The sequence below is a fragment of the Accipiter gentilis genome, chromosome 5 (genome assembly GCF_929443795.1).
Source record: "Accipiter gentilis chromosome 5, bAccGen1.1, whole genome shotgun sequence".
Taxonomy (NCBI): Eukaryota; Metazoa; Chordata; class Aves; order Accipitriformes; family Accipitridae; genus Astur; species Astur gentilis.
The window spans coordinates 15,048,124-15,070,393 of record NC_064884.1 but is presented as its reverse complement, the minus strand read 5'-3'; the positions used below and the strand labels follow the sequence as shown (position 1 = coordinate 15,070,393).

At 44.0% G+C, this 22,270-nt stretch overlaps 1 protein-coding gene across 1 annotated transcript; it reads right to left on the bottom strand.

The window, feature by feature from the left end:
- Positions 1-6,700: 6,700 nt before the first annotated feature.
- LOC126038870 (estradiol 17-beta-dehydrogenase 2-like) lies at positions 6,701-19,799 on the bottom strand. Its single transcript, XM_049801236.1, has 3 exons — positions 19,407-19,799; positions 8,542-8,661; positions 6,701-7,145 (listed from the first exon to the last, which is right to left on the bottom strand). Exons 1-3 carry the CDS (start codon positions 19,747-19,749, stop codon positions 7,042-7,044), a joined length of 567 nt encoding a protein of 188 aa, XP_049657193.1. The 5' UTR covers positions 19,750-19,799; the 3' UTR covers positions 6,701-7,041.
- Positions 19,800-22,270: the final 2,471 nt, after the last annotated feature.

Genomic DNA, 22,270 nt, shown 5'->3' with positions numbered 1-22,270 from the left:
GCTTGCTTTTGGCCAGCGTACTTCAAGACTGAGCTGGGCAACGGTTGAGTATGAAAAGGAAAGCAGTAAGACTGATCAAAGGTTTAGAAGACTTGATGTGCCAGGAAAGATTTGAGGGGGTTTCATCCTTAGGAGAGGGAGACTGAGGGGAGACTACATCTCTTCCAAAACATTGTCAGCTGCTGCAAAGGAAAAAGGGAATGATTTGGTCTTCCTGATCCTGAGCAGTTAAGACAAGAAGCTGTAGGCTAAACTGCTTCAAGAGAAAAGCAGGGCACTTTATTTTTAGTAATTAATCTGATACTAAGGAATTGTGAAGGACTGAAGCAGATTCCCTGGAAGAGGTGAGTCTCTGACGCTTTGAAAATAAGCTAGACCTCTGTCTGTCAGGAATGACCTATGTAAGTCCTCTCTTACACAGGTAGATGGACTAAATGTCCTCTGGAAATCCCTTCTAGACCTCTGGTTCTGCTAGGGTTAATTTACACTAATCTACCAGCATAAATCAAGGTTAATTTAACTAAGTCAGTGCCAATAATCATATTGATGGAAAGGGAATCTTGTCATCTCAGCACTACAGCTATAGATATCCGGAGGTTTTTCACTTTGGCCCTGAGAAGTATTAAATGTGTAAGCACAGAGAGGAGCAGGGTAGGAGAGTGCATGAAGCAACTAATAAATCACAATATCTAACTTGAAACTCACTTGTTAATTAGTGTGTTAGCTAAAAGTTGGTTTCATCCTACTTTGCCACAGCCCCTAAATGTTGGTGGCTTCAGAGGCTGATAGAGGAAAGTAATGCAGAGCAGGCTTCTTACAGCTTTCCAAACAGCAGAAGATGACAGCCTTATATACTGCAGACAAGTTGACTATAGAGATATTTTCAGCATTTAATGGTCTGCCGAATGCTACTAGTGTTGCTAGCATTTGGGCTTTTTCCTTTCATCTGTGCTTCTTCACAGAGTCTGCTTAATGTTTTGCCTCCCCCCCCCCCCCCCGCCCCCAGTTAATTTCTGGATCCTCAAGCTCCCTTTTTATTTTTCTCAAAGCTAATTTCTTCCTCACAGTTGTCTGCACATAACAACTCCATTAAATGTGCAAGTAGGAAACCAGTAGGTGAGGTTTCACTTCACATCTGATACTGTAACTATTGTGATGGTGTTCTCTTTGAAAACTGTTCCTGTTACCTGCAGGGATCAGTAATGCTCTTCATCTAGTCACTTGTTTATTTTTAAGAAAAGAGATATTAAAATCTACCAGAACACTTTAAGTCAGCTACTACTTCTTGCTTCATTGCTTTATTTATATATGTACTAGATTTAGGGACAAATTCCCAAGAAAGCAGTTCCACTGCATTCTCCTCATTAGAACTGACTAATTGGTGGAATAACCCACATCTGATGGGCTTGACCTCAGTTTCCCAAATCCAGACTCCTGAAAAGGTTCAGGTTTGCATGTAAGTTTAAGCCTTGATGGAGATGTTCAAGTTCAAATATTGTGAGATGATGGGTCAGCAGAGTTACCTAAAGCTTGTCTGGCATGTAAATGGCTCCCAGAACACTGGATAAGGACACCAAACCCTTTGGCTTTCTCTCTTCCCTATGTCACGCTCTGTAATGCTCCTATTAGTTTAACTGTGCTGTCTATACAGGGGGCAGGTTCTTGCATCGATTGGAAAAGAGACAAAGGAGTTGGAGACCTCTACTCCTAACACAAGTATTTGGCCATAGCAGTGGATATTTAAGGTTTTGATCAGTGTTTGAGGTTTGTTGCTCTGGTGTGGCCCTAGGCAGGATAGGATTGTTCTTATTAAATCCTAGTTAGAAGCATATAGCTTTTTCTGTCTTGCTGAGTTATCAGTATTTGTGTCTGTTTGAATATGTTTGTAAGGTGACAATTTTGAAGCTCCAATGGGAAACAGTATTTTGGGCTTTGCCTTGGGCATGAGTTGACCTGTGATACTGTGCAGTGCAAAGTGCATCCAAGCGGCACAATGGAAAGTTGTTGGTTGCTGCTTCTAAAAAAAAAAAAAAAAATTAAAAAAAAAAAATCCACCCACCCAAAAGATGTGTTTCTTGGGGTTGTATTTTTTTCATGCTTCTCAGAGCTGATACAACAGCATTACCCATAGTTGGTTTTTTGCTAATTTTTTTTTGTCCCTAGGAAATGCTAAAATAAATTAGACGCATTACAGCAAACTAATCTTGCAACTATGCGTTTTCAGAGTTCTTGTATTCTGGAACATGGTATCTAGGCTCCTTGGACAGATGCTGCCTGTGGCATTTGCTGTTACAGTGACACGTGTCTTGTCACATACTAGCATCTCTAAATGGCACAACTTCCCTTGTCATGAGGTCATGGGGAAAGGCTTTTGGATGGGGGAAAGTGCCCTCCCTCCTCCCCCCCCCTTCCCCCCCCCCCCCCCCCCCCTTGAGCTCTGCAATGGGGAGGGCTATTCTGCAGATAAATCTGCCTTTAGTAGATTCCCCACCCCTCCCCTTGCAGTTTTCAGTTTGGAGTTTCTCAGCTTATTTCAAAGCCAGTTATAAGGCTTTAAAATTAGCTTTATACTGATACACCAACAGGATGTTTTTACATGCTTTTAGCGCTATCTGCTTAGAGAGATGAAAGCAAAACTTAAGGCAATCTTTCTTTCTCTGCCTAAAATCAAGCTAAAGAATAAGGATTGTAAGAAAGGCTTGTGGCTCCTTAGAACATATGCTGTGGCCTGTGGTATGATACCAATAATATATCATAAATGCCATAGTATGAAATAGCAAATACAACTGCTCTAGGACAAAACCCAGCAAAGCCACTGTGGCACTACCACCCTCACCACAGTGACCTCTCTGGGACTGGTGCTGTCCCACCCTGCCACCAGTTGTGCCTTGTCCCTCCATATATGTAAATTTTTATATCTTTTACATATCTTCAGCATCTAATTGATGAACTCTCAAAACAGGGGCTGCTAATAAGTCATTCCTTCGAAGAAAGACTGTGTGAGAAGCGTAGGATCCAACTGTGTGTGATCTACAAAGCTTTAGAAGTGTTGGGCTGTCTCCAGCACAGGTGAGAAGGACACATGGCTCCATCTGTGAGTGTGATGCAAGTGGTGCCTTGGAGCATGGCACCTATGCAATTAACTTGCTCATATAGACCAAGTCTCACATATCCTGAGAGCCGTCATCTCCATATCATGTGTCTGGTGTATCTAGCACACCCAGGACACACACCATGGCACGTGGCTGAGGAGGTCACTTGTGCATGGCTGGGTGTTTAGGCATGGGAAATCCCAGTCCTGGCTTTTTTTGTTGCAGAAGTAAATGGGTAGTAGAGATGCAGATGATGCTAACCAGGGCTTATGAGTGTTAGGCTAAATATAAAGCGACTTGATCGTGGCAAGCACATAAGAGGGTTCAGTAAATGTTTATATTGATTAAACTATTAACAAGAATAGCAAATCCCATTACACTAATCATTATTATATTGCTTTCCTGTCCTCTCCTCACTCTTTCTCCTCCCCTGAATGTTTTTCCTAGAATACAGTAAACACATATAGGGAAATTTCTCACCTCAGGGGCCCTAGCTGTCTGAAACACCTCCCAGGTGTCCACTGTGGAGGTGAGTAGTACCTGCACACTGGGCTCTGGCTTCAGTGGAGCTGTCTGTGTGGCTAACCTCTGCTTAGGAGAGGAAAGTCTGAAGAAAAGTACCCCAAAAAATTGAGATGGACTTCTAGTGAGAGAATGACAATGCCAAGGAGTGTTTAACCCAGGGGGATTCTGTCTTAGTATCTTTTGACAGGCACACAGACATTCAGGAAGGAATCATATCAGCTTGTAGATTCATTATTAACATATTTTCAAATGGTGAAAGGATGTATTCATGTAACCAGCTTCCCTCTGTTTCTCCATCACCACTAACGTTTTGGTTCTGATGGGAAATAATTCCACAGTGTTGCCCAAGCAAAACTATTATTTTTGAAGTCCAATTCTGTGCTTTCTTAAAAAGGTTAAAAAAAAAGGAAGTATTGCAGTTGGGTTTGGGGAGAAAGAACAGGTCTTGGGTGATCACTTATTTCTGTTCTGAGTTGTAGGGCAAAGGGTTTGGTGCTAAAGTTTGTGTTCTTTAGACGGACTTATAGCCCAATTACTTTTTTTTAATGGCTCAAAGTGATCTATTGAAAAAAATTTGTTGGAATTGGTTTTTTTCTGAAAATTCTAATAAAAACTTGGAATATTTTCAGAGATTTCTGAAAATCTCTAGTTTTAATGGCAGTATGGAGGGGAGAGATGTGTGTGTGTCCCAAAAGATGCCGGCACAATCTTTTGGCTAGGTTTGTAAGCTTTAAGAGCAAGTTACTCTAATTTTTTTTCATGTTATACATTAGTGATGAAACATTAAAGACTATTTAAGGAATTCAAATCCCTCATTCCCACTCAAATTAAAAGCAGCTGGGCATTCAGATCCCTTAGTCAGCTTCAGCAGTCTATAACTTCAGTGTTAGTTTGATATAGCTGATTTGTGTTAAACACGCTTTTAAGTGCAGTTACATTATAATTTATCTCATGGTGGTATTGCCTCACAGTCATAATTTTATGCTTGTACGCAGTAGTTCTCTGTATCCCAATGGACTGGAAAGCTTTATAAACAAATGTAGGCCATCCCCAAGTCCTCAGGCAAGCAAAACTTCCACTGAAGTCTTCAGGAGCTTTGCTCATATAATGTCTCCAATTTCAGACCATAAATACTACTGTGTATAAAAGCAGGCATCATCCTTTGAGTGAAGGTCACTTTGGGGGAAAAGCAATAGCCATGTAGCAGCCCACATGTGTCCCCTGCCGTAGTTTGGAGGAGAAAATAATGGTTATCAGCCGAAATTGCACAAGGTTATGTGGATAGAATGGGATTACGCACTGAGGGAGTTGACAACTCTGGCTCAAAACAGGGTTCTGGCTAAAGGAAACCTTTCCTGGGACATTCTTCAGAATATATGGCTTTGGCATTATTCATGTAACTGGTTACTGGCCAAATATGTAAAGACTAAAACCCAAAGCTTTTCATTCAGGAATTTTCTGCTTTAGCATGTTCTCTCCCCATGCTTTGATGTTCTGGAATTAAATTGTTTGTTTTCAGTCTGGCTTGATATTAAGCTGGTTTAATGTTTTATAGAAGCTGTTTTGAAAGCTTTCCTTTTCCTCTCTGGATCCAGCTCCCTGGGTGGGTGACATCTCTTATCATCAGTCGGACAGTTCCGAGTTGTGGCTTTAGATAATGAAAACCAAGCTTTAGCATTTTTCTTCCCAGCAGAGTTCTTCCTTTATTTCCTTTCACCTCAGATGTTTTTTCTCTGTATGTGCATATCCCTGTGTGTACAGTACAGCACTGTAATATGCAACCCAAAATTTCAGTGTCTTGGTGTTCTTTTCCTTACAGATCAGACTTGCAAGGGAGTTGGAGACCTATCTCATGGTTCAGGAGGTGCTTTCTGTCTTCACCTGCAGTTTTTCATTTTTCTGCAATTAAAGTCACCACTCATAATCCTCTCCTGCCGGAGTTTGTCACTTCTGATCCCAGCTATGCTCCTTCCTGTAGCATTTTTTCATTGTGGCATGCCAGTATTAACGTGAGCGCTCCATGGGTTTCTTTCCTGGCTGACAGACATCGGAAGAGTTTTAGCTCTTCAGTGCTGTTCAGTCATTTCAACTGACTTCATTCATACTGCCATTTTACTCCCTCGTCACACCTGCACTGTATCACTGCTGTTACAGCAGCCACTGGTGAACACGTTGCAGTGGGGAGAACAGACTATATCCACCTGTATGTTCAACGTAACATCTACAGCACACTTTATGGCCCTGATCCAAAACTCAGAAAGGTCAAAGCAAAGATGCTACTGAGAAGTAGACACCTGAAGGTAGTGCTAGATGGAGAGCTGGGGACCCTCTCCCCTTTAGCAAGAAAAGATTAGACCAACCAGTGGGGACACCTGGAGATCCATCTCATTTGCTGTCTTACTATTTTTTTTTCTGCCTTTTTTTTTTGTGACACTCCCCCCCCCCCCCCATTCTAAAGCCTGGATCAATGAATCACAGCAGGCTCTGAGTGCTTTGTCTTGAGCAGAGACGTTGGGGAATTTGCCGTTTCAGTTGTTCTCCTAGCCATGTGCTCCAGTAGATGTAATTCAAGAGCCATCACAGCCTGCAGTAGTGGTAATGCAGGAATGGGGGAGAGATGATCCAGCAATGAACAAGCTACAGGATATTTTTGGTTTTGCCCTTTAAAAGCAACTACCATGCCTCTTAAAATTCCAGTGAGATGCCGGAGAGCAGCTAACACTCTGCCTCCAGTGTTGGAGACTGAGCTGGCTGTTCTTGCGTTTGCTACCAATCTAAATGTGCTGTAGCTCTGGCTGCAGAGCTCAGCGGAATACTTACTGTCAAAGCAGCAGGCTCTAAAGCACCACCTGTGCCTCCTTGCTGGGAAAGCCTGTCCCTTTGCTCTCCCAGTGATTTTGGAGGCAGTACTTGCAAAGCAGAACTGAGCTCTGGGTAAACACCCACCACCAAAGCCAATGACAGACCTTGCAAAAGGTTTTATGTCAGTATTTATGTTAGTTATTTAATGCACATTTGGTTCACATCACTTGATCTGACATGAGATCTGTATATATGTGAACATGCACCACTCTTGACAGCTGTGCATTTACAGCTGATTAGAATAGTATAGGACAGCATTTACCAGTTAGGCCAAATTTTGCTTGTATTCCTTTGTCCCTCAGGTGGCTGGTTGCACCTGGTTGTGCCCCGGGCTGGACTCCTTGGGGCCAGATTGGTGCAGAAAGGCAGCATCCTTCAGGTGTCAGAGTGCTGGAGGGGGCAGGAGGCTGCTCGTGGGCTGCTTTCCTGGCCCTCCCGAGCCCTCTTCCTACCAGCTGGGTCACCCTTCCTTCTCCCAGCAGAGGTAAGAGCTGCTGCTGCAGGAGATGCTGGTTAGCTCTGTCAGGCGCATGTAACTAAGCTGTGAGCATGCTGTTTCACCTCAGTTTTTGGACTTCAGCAGTGGCACAAGGAGCTGCAGACTTCTTTTCTTCAGGAAAGTCAGGGCACAGTTCAGTGGGCAAAAGAGGACTGCGACACAGAGGGCTGCAAACAGAAAAGTGCCTCTGTTTCAACCACTAATTCAATAGCAAAAGAGAACATTAATCTGTAAAAAAAAAAAAAAAAAAAAAAAAAAAAAAAAGGCATTTTCAGCACAGCCTTTATGGGCTTTGGATTCTCAGAGCAAACAACCCAGAGGCACTACTTCCCCCATCCCACTCCTACCCCAGCGTCCTTTGCACAAGGGCTGTGGGGACAGCAGGAGGAGGGCTCAGGTGGGGAAGGGGCCTGCTCACAAGCTGAGCTCCCTCCACACTGTGCAAGTGAGCACTGTACCCCTCAAATGCGAACTAAGTAATGGTAGCCAGGAGTCGGTGGTTAGCAGGGTGGCCATGAATGCTGGATCCCCCCAGTGCTGGCTGTCTGGGATCTGGAGTTGGGGCTTGTAGAGAGTAATGGTAGAGCTGGTGATGCAGAGAGTTAGGTAGCAGATCTTTGGGTATTTACCCATCTACATTTGTGATATACTCCATACTTCCCACCTGGGAAAGGAGAAGAAGATACCTACTTTTTCTGCTATTTCATGAAGGAGAGCTTAGCTGCCTGCTCTTACAGCTTTTTTTGGTCATTCTTCTCTCTACTAAGAAATGAAAGTGCACTGGGACTCTGCAGCCAGAGTCATGACATCCCCGAGGCCAGAGTCTGCTTCCCCTGTCAAGGCTCTTACATGCCTGAGAAACACCTTCAAATGCTGACAAGTCTTGCAGAGGAGACTTAGCATGCAACTAAATAATATTGTTCATAAGGCAAACAAATTTATAATGTAAATAAGTAGGTATAAATGAACATCACATGTAATAAATAGATTGAAGTCACGCTTTAATTATCAGGTTATTTCTAATCAGGAATTCTTCCTATAAACAGCTAGCCCTGACAACAAACCTCTTTCAGTGAATGCTAAAGCAGCAGTAACTTCTGTGTGAAGAGCTAAGCAGGAAGAGAATTTCTGCCACCTGATAAAGGCTCAGTGCTGCCAGCTACTGAGCTCTATTTTGTTCATGGGAGTTGTGAGGTTTTATTTTTTTTCCAAGCCAGGAGGAAGAAGCTCACGTGGTTGCTGCAACAGTGGGGACTTTGCAGAGCTGATTCTGCATGTTGGCTCTATACTACCCAGGTAGTCTTAATTACAAGCCCAGCCTGGGAGAGCAAGAGTTTTCCAGAATATTAGCTAACACCTTTGAACACGTTTTAAGCTGTCAATGGCAAACCCTAGTGAGGAGTGGCCACAAATGATGACTTTGGTTTTGAAGTTTTGAAAACCGTGTTAAGGAAAAAAAACTTACCGGCTAAGACATTTTCAAGACATTTTCCCCCTCATCTAGACATTGTCAGAGAAACGCTATATGTTCAATTGTACTTGACTGCTACAAGTGGTTCCTACCTGGAGCCTTGAAAACCTTCTTCCATTTATAAGAGGTTTTTCTGTCAAGAAACCTGCATGTGTCTGGTTCCTCCTCTTCCCATATCAGGATTGATGGCTTCTTCATCAGCCCATACATGCCTGCCAGATTAACAGGGTATGAGCTAAGTTAATTTGTACAGCTCATTCTTGGATTACATCATGATGTTTCTTCAAAGACATAACAGGTACAGGTGAAATATTGCCACTTGAAAATAATTCTAATTAAAAACCTGAATGCAATGAGGTCTATAGCAGCCATCCACACTGGGGAGGAGGGAGGCCGTAGTTTGCAAGACTTACAGCATTAGAAGTAGAGCTCGTTGAAAGACTGTGATTCCTCCGTGTGCCCATTGAAATTTGTTATTACATATTCTATTGGAATTTCAAATCTTTTTTTTTATAATCGGTTGCTTGAAGTTATTTTTATGAGAGCTTTAGAAACGTTTCCATCAGTTATATGAAGAGGCCGTACAGAATAAATAGGAGAAAGCCCTGCTGTATGAACAACCTAATGCACTTGAAAAAGCCTAACAACATGCTGTGATATCAGATTATTTGTTGAAGGTCCAATCAATTTTCTCATCAGGCAAACATTACAAAATTAGTTTTCTTAGAAGCAAAGCAAGCAAAGTATTTTTCCAAGAAATACTCTTGAGGAAAAATCAAATGGCATTTATTAGAAACCATCACTTGCTGGGACTTGTTCTCTTTAAGGCACTTATTCACTTCGTAATGGTAAGCCATTGCATCTGAATATCATACAGGGACAAATTCAGGTTTAAAAGTTTTCTGCTCTGTAGGGCAAATGAATCAGAACTGGGGCCTGTTTGTCTGTGGTGTAGTGAATAATCTTCGAGAGGGGATATTATCTGTTTGTTTGCTTACCTAGCTTCAAAACAGGGTGCCAAAGGGCTCTGACCCATAACAATGCAATGTCTACTGAAGGGACCGTATTTCCTTTAAATCTGGTGGCTGCTCCAAGTTGTCTCCAGACAGTGCATGTGAGGGAGAGGGGCAGGGTGGCTGCTGGTTGAGGAGATGGTGACTTCCCGCCCAAAGAAGAGACCTGCCTCGCTTTAGGGAAAGAGGGCTGGAATACAGTATTAGGGAAAGTATCTCCTTAGTGTTGCAGTGGGAGCCCAAGGAAAGCTCTGGGTGATTTTTTCTGGCCAAGAACTGTCCTTCTCTGTGCTGTGTTTGCTGAAAGCTGTAAAGATATCTGAAAGCTGTAGCAAAAGGCACCATGGGTGGAGCTCAGCTCCTGTTAAATGTGTATTCATACCTGTAATGCGGGCCCAGAGAAAAGTGGCTTGGACTGAACCTCTGATTCACATCTATCCTGGACCCAACTGTCTGTCCCATGGTTTAACTCCTTATGTCATTCTCCTATATCAGATATTTATCATATGTCTCATTTGTCATATCTGATTAATAAAGTGCAGTGCCAGATGTATTGTAATTATGCTTGGGCTAAACGTGGTCTGTGGCACGTCCCTCTGGGAGTGAGCAGAAAGACTTGCCTTGTCGCTAGTCCTCTCTGCTTCAGTGCTTTGCCTCTCTGCTTTTCAGAAAATGGTGATAAGACTTGAAGTCTTCTTTTACCTTCTCCCATGTTTTAGTTGCAGAGTCGATGCATTGCCTCGTTTTGCATCAGACAGCGTGAATCCACATGATTGACACAAGCAGACATAACCTGTGCCCTGGAGCTGGTGGCATGAATAAAAAAATCTGCTAGAGAGGTCTAAAGAGAGATGCAGAGAGCAAATGGATGACGGTAGCATTCCTCTTGCCACCTCTCTTTCCAGCATCCAAACACTTGGGGACTTTGCTTCTGTTGTATTGTACACTTTTTTTTTTTAAAGGCTGTAATTTAGTCTCCTATTTCTGCCTATATTTTTATTTTCTGGACCTTATATAAATAACACTGAAGTCTGCTGTTCTTGAATGGATGGATAAGAAGGGCACAGTCCCTCCCTTTACAGTCTGCTACCTGGTGAATTAGTCAACACTGTAGGTATGGTTATTGGAACTGCTCAGGAATTTTCCATGAGTGTGTTTACTCATTGGAAAATGTGGTCTCCATAAACTGAAAGCAGGATGGAAATTCAAACCTCTGATGAGGACTAAAAGCTTTCCAGATTCTGTGCGAGTCTCAGGTAGCAAGAAAAGATAGAAAATGCATTTTTAATATACGTAAATATGAAACTGTAAAGATGGCCAGGGGGAAGAAGTGGAAGGCAAGTAACCTGAAAGGAGTTTTAGCTTTATATTGATGACATATCAATTAATTTAATGATGACCACTTAAAATGGGAGTGAAGAAATCAAGGCTTTAGTGGAGGACAGGCACGTGGACTTTTACAGTAAAAGGGCAGTTCAAATACAAAACAGATTTGCAGGGGCTAGAAAAATCAAAACTTTCTTGGCACAGGTCTAAGGCTTATGTGAACTTGTGCGGTGTGTATGTTGTGTTTCCACATTTAGGACAAGGCAGAATGGAACTTAAACAAGAATGCTGAGACCTATGGGGAAAATCCTATGTGAAAATGGGGAAAGCAGTTAGGTGTAGCACCAGTTAGATATACAGGCATAAATGTCTGTTTTAACCACAGGGAACGGTTCTCTGATGACAAACATTTTATGGGAGGAAATACAATTACTACTCATTATTGAAAATAACTGTTTGTTATTCATCAGTCTGCTGTTTTAAAAAATTAACTCCCTGTAGTCTGGGGTTAGAAATGAATGCTAACTGGCACAGCTATTTAGCAGGATAATTTCATATTGGATAGCTCATAAGTTTCAAACTGTTTGACCAAACCACAGCAGCGAATACTTAATAAATGTAGTCCCAGAAACTAGGGAAAACCACCCAAGAACAGAAGGAAGACTCTGGTTTTTGGACAATATCTTCATAACAAATCATTTGACTAACTGTAGGAAAGCATCAGGTCTAAGAAGTTTTCACTACGTGCATTTATAATTCAGTAGACCTGAAAAAACAGGTTGATTTTTAAACCTCTGGTGACAGACTGTTGCCTCGTCTGAACTGCTGCAATTTTTTTGAAGACAATGTTACTAAATCAACCTACTGTGGGGTGAAATTCATCTCTGTGCTGGGATTTTTTAAGAGCTTTGGTACCACAGGCTGTACCTGCTGGACCTTTCCTCCCAGAGCCTCCCCAGAGAACCAGTGGAACAATTTAGTGCCAAAGTGAAGCTCCTGGGGCTGAGCTGACCGTAAGCCTGGCCAAGTCCTCTGTCCTGCAGCAAGGAGAACTCTGTAGAAGAGTTTGTTTCTGCTTACCTTTTCCTACTGAAAATGCCACAGCAATTGTTCTGTGTTACCTGGGAGTTTGCTGCATAATAAGTGTTGGGAAAACAGTTTGTCGTTTGGATGGGAAATTTCAAGACAGTAGATTTAAAATAAATAAATAATCTACTCGGAAGTTCTGTAATAAGATAGATAATTTATTTCTATGTATCAATAAAGTATTTAATAATCATACATAGAACTATTCAATTTTTATGCATGTTCAGTCTTACTACATAATTTAAATTAAGTCTCTAAGCATATGTCTTAGAAGTGTTCAGAAGGTTTCTGTCTCCAAACACTGTAACATGGGAAGCCAGAGTTGGAGAAACCTTTTCTTTCACTTGGTTCCCTTTCCCTGTCAAAACTGTCCTCTGGAAAATTTTCCTGAAGGCTTGAGGTGAGGGGTGGAGGAAAAAAAAAAATAAGAGGTGCACACATGCTTCAAATACCCTGTCTGACAAGCTGCATTATTTCAAAGGGAGAAATAGATCTGTAGAACTCTTCGAACTCTACTCCTGGTATTTTTCAAAAATATTTGTCTGATTGGAAGCTGTCCAACTCTGATTAATGGAAAACAATGTTGCTAAATTGGTACAAAGTTAAGCTCTTGTTTGGGACACTTTTAAATTAGTGTAAAGGTTGGGTTACATCTGTGAATATTTCCAATGACTTACAGAATCAGAGGTTAGTTTATCATCATGCATGAGTGATAAATAAATAGTTTCCCAGATACTTTTGTTTTTAGTTTACCTTGCATCTCTAATCCTACCACTGCAATTGCATGAAAATGTGTTGATTGATTGTTTAAAGAATGACATGTCATAAATACAGATATCTTTCTGGTGATCTCTCAAAATACTCTTCAGTCTTGTGTGGTTTAATGATTGATGAAGCTTGGAAATGAAACTCTTGTCTAGGGTTTGTTGTAAGATAAACTTATACCCTGGGAGTAAAATGCATATGAGCTAAGAGGGGGCAGTGTGAGGAGGGTGTTGCTTTAGAATGCTAAAGAAGGCTTCTGGCAGAATTTAGGAGCCAGTATAATGTAAGTATCCAACTACCTGGGCCTTGTTTGGTTTCTTTTTGAGAAATGATCCATTTCTGTTCATGTTGCCTGCAACCGTAAGATTTGGAAGAAAGCTAAAAAAGGTCGTGGCAGCATATGGCTCTTTCACCTCCTTCTCCTTCCATAATATTATATGCATGGCTGGCATTAGTGGCGAGCATGGCAACATGTTCTGCATACATGCAAATAAAATAAACCATTTTTTAATATATGGCAGACCAAGATGCATTTTTAATTATTGCTTAAAGATCTTGGTTTGCAAACAAAAATCCTCCAGCCACCGACAAACAGATAAAAGAAGTGCTGATGTGCACAGTGGGTCTCACGGCTACCTGCTGCATTTCACAACAAACCAACTTGCTGTTCACAGCTCAGCTCCCCCTTTCCCTGCCCACGTATTTCCACATGGACGGCTGTCTGGTTTGTTCTTTTGAAATCTTGATGAATTTCTCTGGCCTATAAAATACAGGTCAGGCTAGCTGACCAGACTGATCCCTGCCAGGATTAAAAACCATGATCGTGCAGATTCCTGAGGACTCTGGACAGGGTCTGAAGTGCCAGCCCCTTCCAGCACACAGCTTTCCCGCTCGGTCCAGCAGCAGCAGGCAAGAGTGTCAGCAGTAGCAATGTGATGTGGGGGATGGAGGTGTTGAACCCAGGTGGGCTCTGCCTGCTGGCCATGAGCAAGGGGATGGGGACAGAGGAGAAGTGTTGCTGCAGCTTTTCTGGATTGTGTAACTCACTGATCATGTGTTTTTATGTGTATGTCCAGGGTGCTTGGCTCTTGGCAGAGAAGTTGTCTGTTGAAATAAGAAATTACAAAAGTGCTTCAGGGAAGTGAAAACTGGCCTCCCAAAAAAAAATCCAGAGGTGTTGATGCATGGCTTCTTTTGGAAAAATTAAAAAGCACATCGAGTATAGATGACGCTTAGATTCTTATTTTATAAAAGAAACTTTGAATGGGAAGCTTCCCTTCATCCTAAAACAAATAACTCCTCCCAACCTATAGTTTAAGAATGTGATCAGTTTTCTCTGTCTGGGTTGTTTCATAGCCCTGATGGGTGCTGAATGAAAGTACTTGTCTAGTTTTGATAAATCCCCAAGAGATAGGAAGGCAATATAGTTGCAAGCCAGTTTTTCGAAGACTTCTGGATAACCCATATTAAAGGCACAAAAGCATAGCTACAAAAAATTAATCATTTGACTCGTAACTCCAAGCATGGTCATTTACAGCCTGGAAAATGGCCTGATTTATCCAAGGTGGCCTGCAGCTGTTGTAGCTGAGTGAAGTTAAATAATGCAGTACTCTTTAAAATTGCATGAGTATATGATTGCGTTTGCTTTATTCATTCATAATTCCTACTCCCTTGTAGTTTATTGCAGTTAATGATTATCTCATCTGTTTAATCCATCTCTGAAGTGAGTGGGAATGGCAGATTGTTGTGATTCTTCCTTGCTCATGCCATGCACGAACCTGTACTATTGCAAAAGGAGGCTGAACTTTCCCTCTGTTGTGAGTTTAGGAATGACTGTGTGGCCTAGCCTTTTATCTTAAGATAAGTGTAGCATGGAAAAGTAAGGAAGGGTTACCTTCTAATAAAATAATTTGATTGACCACATTGACATCCTGAGGAAGGAAAAGAATTTCTATGGTGCGTCCACCCCACAAGGGAGCGCTTCAAATATCTCTGTGTCTGGTTCAGGCCCACCATAAGGTCTCACTTTCCGGATCTCTGTCACAACTGTGCTGCTATGGACTAAACTGTATGACTAATCAAAGTAGGTGGATGCTGAAGGAGAGGTGCAAGCTAAGTAAATGTACCAGGAGAGCGTCTACCACTGCTACCTACTGCAGAACAGAACTGTAAAAACAGCTTGACATTTAGAAGAGGTGGAAGCTCTCCAAGAAGCCATGGGGCCGCTAGAAGCCTTAATATTTCAGCACTCTAGTCCTGCCAGCACCTCAGTACACAGCCTTGAGCAAGCAACCGCAGCTGTGGACACCCTTCCTTGCCCAGGATTAGCTATACTTGCCACTGCTGGTGTTACTGCCCTCGCAGCTCTGCTCAAGGAAGAGATTGTGTGAGTGTCCCATGAAGTATAGAAGAAAGTAATCAGCTGGATTAACTAAACCTACCTATTTAAATTGATCAAATGATCCAGGTGATCTTGCCTGGACTAACTTAGGAAGAGGTTATGAGAGCCACTCTGCCAGCAGCATCCTGGGGATGAGAACAGATGGCCAAGGATGACAGTCCTTTAACTTCCACTGGTCTAGCTGTCTGCACGGGGAGCTTTCTCCAGGCCCTTTGGAGTCCTAGGAACAAGGTTTGGAAACAAGCACTTCCCACTGGTCTGAAACACCGTGGTGAAGTGCGGGGTGAGACAGTCTTTCGGATATGGGACCTAAGATAACTTAGGAATTAACGCTATTAATTTGTATCGGTTATTTCTCTGCTTGTGAAAAAGGTATTGTCCTTCCTATTTAACAGATAGGGATGGAGGGAAGGTGATAAAGTACCAAAGAATCCAGCAGTGGTCATGTCTTAGCTGAGATTCAGGTACAAGGAATGAAATCCTGACCCTATGAAAATGAGCAGGACTCTTGCAAGCAACTTCAGCATAGCAGAGATCTGAATGATCAGAGGGAGGCTGTGCTGTGCAGCTGGAGGCACTGCTCAATCGAGCATTGTCTCCCCTGCAGAAACCTGAGGCATCACAGAGGAATGGAAATAAAACAAGGAAGGAAAAAGTAGGTGGAAACAAGTGGGATGCATGATGGTTGGTAGCACAGTATGAAATACTGTGAGGAGTGGGAGAGAAAAAGTGGAGAAAAGTGTGACAGGGTAGTGGGAAACCAACTTTGGTCCCTGGAGTAAGGGTAGGAAGGAAGGGTGGCAGGTCTCCTGAGTGCCCTGCCATCGTGGCTGCTCTATGCACTATCAATAGGTGATCTACAGACTCACAGATGTTATAAAGTTTGGCAGAGCTCAGCATAGAGTGCAAAAAGACCTGAGGGACATTAAAGACTCTAAAAGGAGAAGACAGGATCTCTTAAGACACTGGAAGTGTTTTGGGTGCAGCTAAAGAAAAAAAAACACAGTTCAAATAATCTCTAAGCCATGAGAAAGGCTGAGACTAGATGCGAAACAGTGGTTTCTCCATTCTGTCTTGTCCTGGCAGTTTAATTCAGGGAGCTGAACTCTGTGCAGGCTAGCAGGACAGGGTCACTTAACAGCTTTGTGGGGCTTGCTCTTCTTGGCAAAGCCAGAGACAGCCAGTCTTTGGGCATGGCACAGTAAATACTGATTTCACTTAGCCCCATGTCTGTTGTGCCTGTGTGATTTGGTGAACCCCAAGGTACTGCAGCAACAGAGGCTACAGCAATTAATGAGACCAGTGCTCTGATTGTCTGAACTCTTCTTGAGTCAGGTCAGGTTGCTGTCTGTTGGGTCTTGCCCATCTCTGCCTTTTTTCCTCCTTGCCCTGCCCCAGCCTCCCTGCAGTCAATCCTGAAAGTCATGAAGCAATTGCCAGCATTACCAGGCAATGTGCCCAGAGAGCAACACGGTGCAGGAATTTCTCAAGCAGCTCAATCCCAGAGCACTTGGACAGGATGCCAAGAGCTCTTGCAGCACAAGCTCTTGATAGTACAAGCTCAGCTACTGGAGGTGAGCAATCAAGACTCCTCTCCCCTTTTTCCCTCTACCTCTTTGACCTTCTGGTCACAAAGAAAGTTTAAACATCTGATCTAAAGGCACCAAAAGCTCAAAGCCAGAAGAACCCAAGACTTTTCATGAACCAAGTTAAGCTATCACAATACAAACTATGAATTTGGAAGGGAACTGACTTGCATTTCTCTGTATCTTTGTGTTACAATCTCTTTAGACCTAATAGCACCTTAATTATTTGGACTGCCACCACAAAATCAAGGCATTAGCCTACCTGAAAATTTGGGTCTCTGAGCCTGTACTAGAATAAAAACCAGATTATTTTAGTTGTCATAAACCTTTTAATTCTAGAAGGAACCATGACTAGAGGGTTCTGTCTCCATTGTGTTACTCTGAAAGGCATTTAGGATGCATTTCAAAAGCTGTGTTTATATCAAACAAGTATCTTTTTACTTACACTTGCAAAGATATAATGGTAAAAATTTCCTATGGGGACAAGTTATTAAAAAAAAATTCATAAAAACTAGCACAGAAGTCCCTTTCTTTGGAAACCAAAAATTGCATACACATGAAGTGTGTAAGAGGAATCTTTAAATGGAGAAAGTTGTTTAATGGTTCTGCCATATCTTGTCCCTATAGCACAAACTCTCTTTTCTTCTCCTTGTCCAGATCCTGCTGAACAAACTGCATGTTGCATGTGGGGACCTATCAATGTAGTCTTTTGATTTGGTTTAAATTGTTTTATTATCAGTCAGCTGGTGGCTGGTGTTCATGTTCACCCAACCCATGCCAAAAATATTACAGCAGATCTTGGAGAATAAATACCAGCACTCACTCGAAACTGTTAACAAAGAAATCCAAGAAAACTGTGATGTTTCTTCCCCACCCCCACCCCCCCTCCCTGACATAGTGCTTTGATCTCCCATGCAATTGGGTCAGTGCTTGGGAAATACATTTTAACATCTCCATCTGTGATGTGAATACTGTGCAGGAGATCCTAAATGTAAAACTTCACGGATCCTACAATAGACTACCCTGACAAAAAAACCCAAACAAACCCAAACCAAAAAAACACCACACAAAACCAAAAACCCCCCCAAACCTGCAAAAGCCCTTAACGAGCCCAGTGATCAAAGTATTCAAAAGCAAAAGCCTCAGATATCACTGGGCCAGATCCTCATTTAATTAAAACAGCCTGGGCCCACGGAAATCACCAGCTCCCACAGAGCTTTACTTGTTAAGAAAGTCTCTGTTGTTTGTTTCCAGAGCAGGACTATGCTGATACTTACCTTTGTGAGCGTTTAGGCCTTGTCCGCACAGGCAAGTTTTACCAGAATAATTTTACTAGTGTAAATTAGTCTAAATGCTCATGCAGGCAGCTGAGTGTTTGGTCTGAAACCCTCTGTTTGTGTGCAGGGCACCCTTTCCTGGAGCCTGCGGGCTGCTAGTGAATGGGGGGATGTATCCTGGGCCATGCAGAGTCGTACAGGATCTGACCTCTTACATGTCTGGTCTGCTGGATGCTTCTGAGGAGAAAAGCAATGTGAGATAACCTGTGCCACTGGGTCCTGAATAGCTGCAGCTAGCAGCAGGTATTGGCTAGGGTTCCCTACCACCTCTCTGAAGGCTATCTACAGTAGGGGAGGCTTCGTGGTGCATGCTCTGACTTCCAAACTGTCCTTCCTCTGCAGAGCCTGGGACCGCAAAGAAAGCTTTCAGTGCTGGACAGCAGTGCAAAGGGTCTCATTATTTGTCATGGTGAGATGTGGATGCTCAGAGATCTTGGCTCAGTGTGAGTACGCACAGAGGCTGCCCTGGGGAGACCTCAAAGGGAGCCTCAGAGAAACCACAGAGAGAAGAGCAAGGAGGAGAGGGATGGAGAAGCTGGAGAAGGAAGGAGGCAGTGTGGGGAAGCAGTTGGGAGAGCTTCACTGCTCAAATGTACCTTAGGTAGGCTCACAGTGGAGGGGAGGGTTGGCCTCTTCCCTTGTAACCCCATAGTCCTGGCAGGCAGTGAGGTTACAGCCCTGATGGCTGAGGTTGAATTTTCTGTCACTCCCAAGAGGTGTAAAATTATGGCTGCGAGGACAGAGACTCCTGGATAGCAGAGCTAATTCAGCTAGGGCATAAGCCAGCCTGCCCATTGGCACCCTTCATCTGGCACCTAGAAAGAACTGGGGAGATTCCTCAGCAGGAGTGCTTACAGCCGCCCCCTCAGTAGGACACTTGACTCGTGCTGTCCCAGGTGAGCTCTGCAGGTTGCTCTCAGTCCCCACAGAAATGATGGCAGTGTGGTTCAGAGAGACAGCCCCAGCCTGCCAGCCAAAGCTCTAACCTGACTGTTTCTTATGAATGCCACAGCAGGCAAAAAGCCAAGATGGACCTCAGGTTTTTTAATCCAGAAGAGGTTAAAAATCAGATACATCCCTTCACCTCAGGTCAGTGTCTGAGTCTCTGCTCCCCCTTGTTCATCCCTGTGATTTCTCCCAGGGTAAGTCCAGCCCTCTGTGCCTTGGTGAGACCTTCTCCTCCTCATTCCTTGGCCTACCTTGCCTTCCTCCAGGGACTGGAGTCTACTGGGGCCTTTCACAGCCACCAGAGCAGGCACTTTCCCCTGGAAAAAGCAAAATTTTTGTTTTGCACAGCAAAATGCAATGCAGTTAGAGTGTTATAACCCATTTCCTAAAGCATTTTTGCCTCCCTTGTTTGCTGATGAACTACAATGATCTCATAATCTTGTGCATTTTGATTTCTACTGTAGGCACAATCCACAAGTTTGCCTTAAAAATTACCTTTCAGGGATAAGTGGCTTTCTATGAAGGTTTTCATTGTCTTCTGATACTCATCTTCAGTCATATGGAGCTGGGCTACCTCCATGCTTGAAGAGCACTCTTCTTCCGTAGCTGTCCCCTCCTCTCGAGGAGGCCAGTGTGCAGCAGACACCCTGAAACCTGCTTTATCCAGATTCCTTGCAAACATCCTCCCAATGGAGCTGTTGGACACAAGAATTACAATTGCTCTCCCTTTCACATCAATGTTCCTCTCCATAATGCCGAAGGAGAAAATTATAATGAAGCAGGTCAAAAATGCGATGGAAAAGCATACAAAGGCATAAAAGAGGCAGGAAAGGGTCATCGCGAGTAATAAGTCTGTGGCCAGCAAGAAGAAATACTGCAAGAAGAATATCATCGTTAGAAGGATTAGCCGCTGCCTCGCTTACAAGCGAGCCGAGAAAACTGCTAGGAGTCACCGTGTGCAACCATGCTGTTATAAAGCCAGGAAGTGTTGCAAAACATGCAGAGGCAAGTCAAAACCCCGTGGGGAGGATGAGTCATTTTCTGGGATAGAGCAACAACAGAGATTTTCAAACCACGTACGTTTTCAGGAGAGAGCAGTGCTGCATTTGTCTTGGCTTTGTTGTGCACTTGGATGCTCTGCTAGGCTGAAATGTAAGGATTCATTTTGTAAGGGCATTTCATCATGTGTCATCTTTAGGGACAGTGATGCATATAGGTTATTTTGAAGCAGCCATTTTTAAGGGATTTCTTTAAGTAGTGTGTGTGTGGCATTGGGAAGCCACAGAGTAGAAATAATCCCCATATCTGCTTGGCATGCTACGACTTAAATTTACCACTCTAGCTACTGCTGTAAAGCAGGCAGTTTCAGTAAGTCTGGGAAAGGACCCAAGCAGGCACAAAACTGGGAACCCTGCCCCATGCAACCAGCTCTTATTCTGCTGTAAAACATGCCACGCCGGGAGCGTTGTGCTGCCTGGCTGAAGGGACTGCATCAGTCCAGGAGGATTTAAGTCACGTCAGAGATGAGAGAAATGAGCTGGGTGCTAGAGAAAGAGCTTTTTTGCTTGAGGACAGAGATTTTAGGGAGGGTCCCGCCATTTCTTAGGCCACCAAAGTGGCAGGCAAAGCAGTGCCACTGTCAGGGGCGTATTTATCCCCGACTGCAGCAGTGCCCTTTGCATGTGGAGCACAGCAGGGCTCTGTGCTACAGTCGTAGCCTCTGCAGGATTGGGAAGAGCCTGGTAGACTTGGGAGCAAGACTGGCAAAGGTAAATACTGCAGCGTCAAGGCTCAACTAAACTCCAGCAGTGGGTCAGGAGGGAAGCTCCCACATAAGCTTCCCGGCTGCCAGCTCTCTTACTGCTTTCTCTGAAGCAGCCACTGATGTTGGAAGCAAGACCTTTCCCTTCTTGTCCAGGGTGGAGGTACTGCTGATCACCGCTAAAACCTCAATGTCAGAACCTGCTCTTTAAATAGTATCTTCCTTTTTTTTAATTTTATTTTTGTTTTTAATGTGGATTGATGTAAAGGGTCCCCCCAAGAAGGTGTGCGCGGCAGGGTGTGTTGTGTTGCAGGTGGGTGTTGTGTTTGTTCTCCGCTCTAACTGGAAAGGTATTGGGAGCATGGGACAGGCTGTCAGCATGATCCACATGTTTTACTAGTCCTTCTTGTTTGTCTTCTGCACAAACGTGCAGGTCCCATCTCGTGGATCAGTAGCACTGTGCTATCACAGCAATCCAGCTCCGGGCACTTCTGAGATGAAGTTGCTGCTAGCTGCACCCCAAAACTACCCTGTGCACCCCACCTAGCATGTGTATAAACACGCAGAGCTCTATTTGAAGTGGACAAAGGGATGCAAGCCTCCAGTTTGCCTGCAGGTGGCTCATAAGCAGTGAGAGGCAGTGGGGCTGTGTGCATTGGGGGGCTCATCTTACTCATAAGGTGCTTTTTAAAATCTTCAAGCCCTTCATGCTAGAAGACCAGGCCAGGACATGGTCTGCAAATGGTCTGTGGTGGAAGAGGATTACCTGCACAGCTTACTTAGCAGAAAGCGGGTACCATCGCTATGCCTGGCACAGGAGTCGTGACTGCAAACGCCTGTGCTTGGTGCCAAGCAGGTAGGAGGTGTATTCTGAGCCGGGAAAGCACAGGAGATCCCTCCCGGTCAGTGAGGACGGCACAGCCCTGGCCCTGCTGCAGGGCTCAGCAGGGAGAGCGTGCAGCGAAGCAGAGTGGTCACCTGCTCCAGCGAGAGTAGCTGTGGGCACACGTGGGTGCCGGAGGGTGGGCACTGGCCCTCGCCACCAGTGGGTTAGCAGGAGCAGGTGGCCCTGGCCAGGCCGGTGTGTGTCTCACCAGCTTGAGGCACGAGCAAGGCAAGCTCCTGTCTGCAACTCGGTGGGGCGATACCTGCCAGGCTTCGAGGTGGCAGCCTGAGCCTCCTCTATCCTTGCGGTCTTGGCCAGAAAAAAGTCTATGGTCCTTTTTGCTGCCAAAAAAAAAGAAAAACCCCAAAACCTCTTGCCTCTGCAAAAGATCAGTTTGCACCCCCTCCTGGCTAGGTGTACTGACCGAGCATGAAAAGCCTCCATGCTCCTCTAAATACTGGAGCCTTAAGGTCAGCTGAAAAGGCAGGACAGGGGAGCACCGTGCTGCTGGGGAGATGGGCTTTAATCGTCCTTTGCTGGCCTTTGGGTATTTTAACGTTCACCCGTTGGTGATGCCCGTCTGAGGATTTCCTTACTGCGCTTCAAGACTGATTAATTTGGGAAGCGCAGTTCTGTACTGGGGTGCAAGGAAGACTGATGGTCTCGAAGCAGAACCGCCACAGCGAGGATGAGCTTTAGAGCTAGGCACGG

Excerpts from the sequence above, each read along its gene's own strand:
- LOC126038870 (XM_049801236.1), bottom strand. The coding sequence starts at position 19,749 with ATGACCCTTTCCTGCCTCTTTTATGCCTTTGTATGCTTTTCCATCGCA. Across the intron at positions 8,662-19,406 it reads AAGCCACTTATCCCTGAAAG|GCATGTATGGGCTGATGAAG; the intron begins GTAATTTTTAAG and ends TTAATCTGGCAG. Across the intron at positions 7,146-8,541 it reads GAAGGTTTTCAAGGCTCCAG|CCCTCTGTGTCGCAGTCCTC; the intron begins GTAGGAACCACT and ends TTCTGTTTGCAG.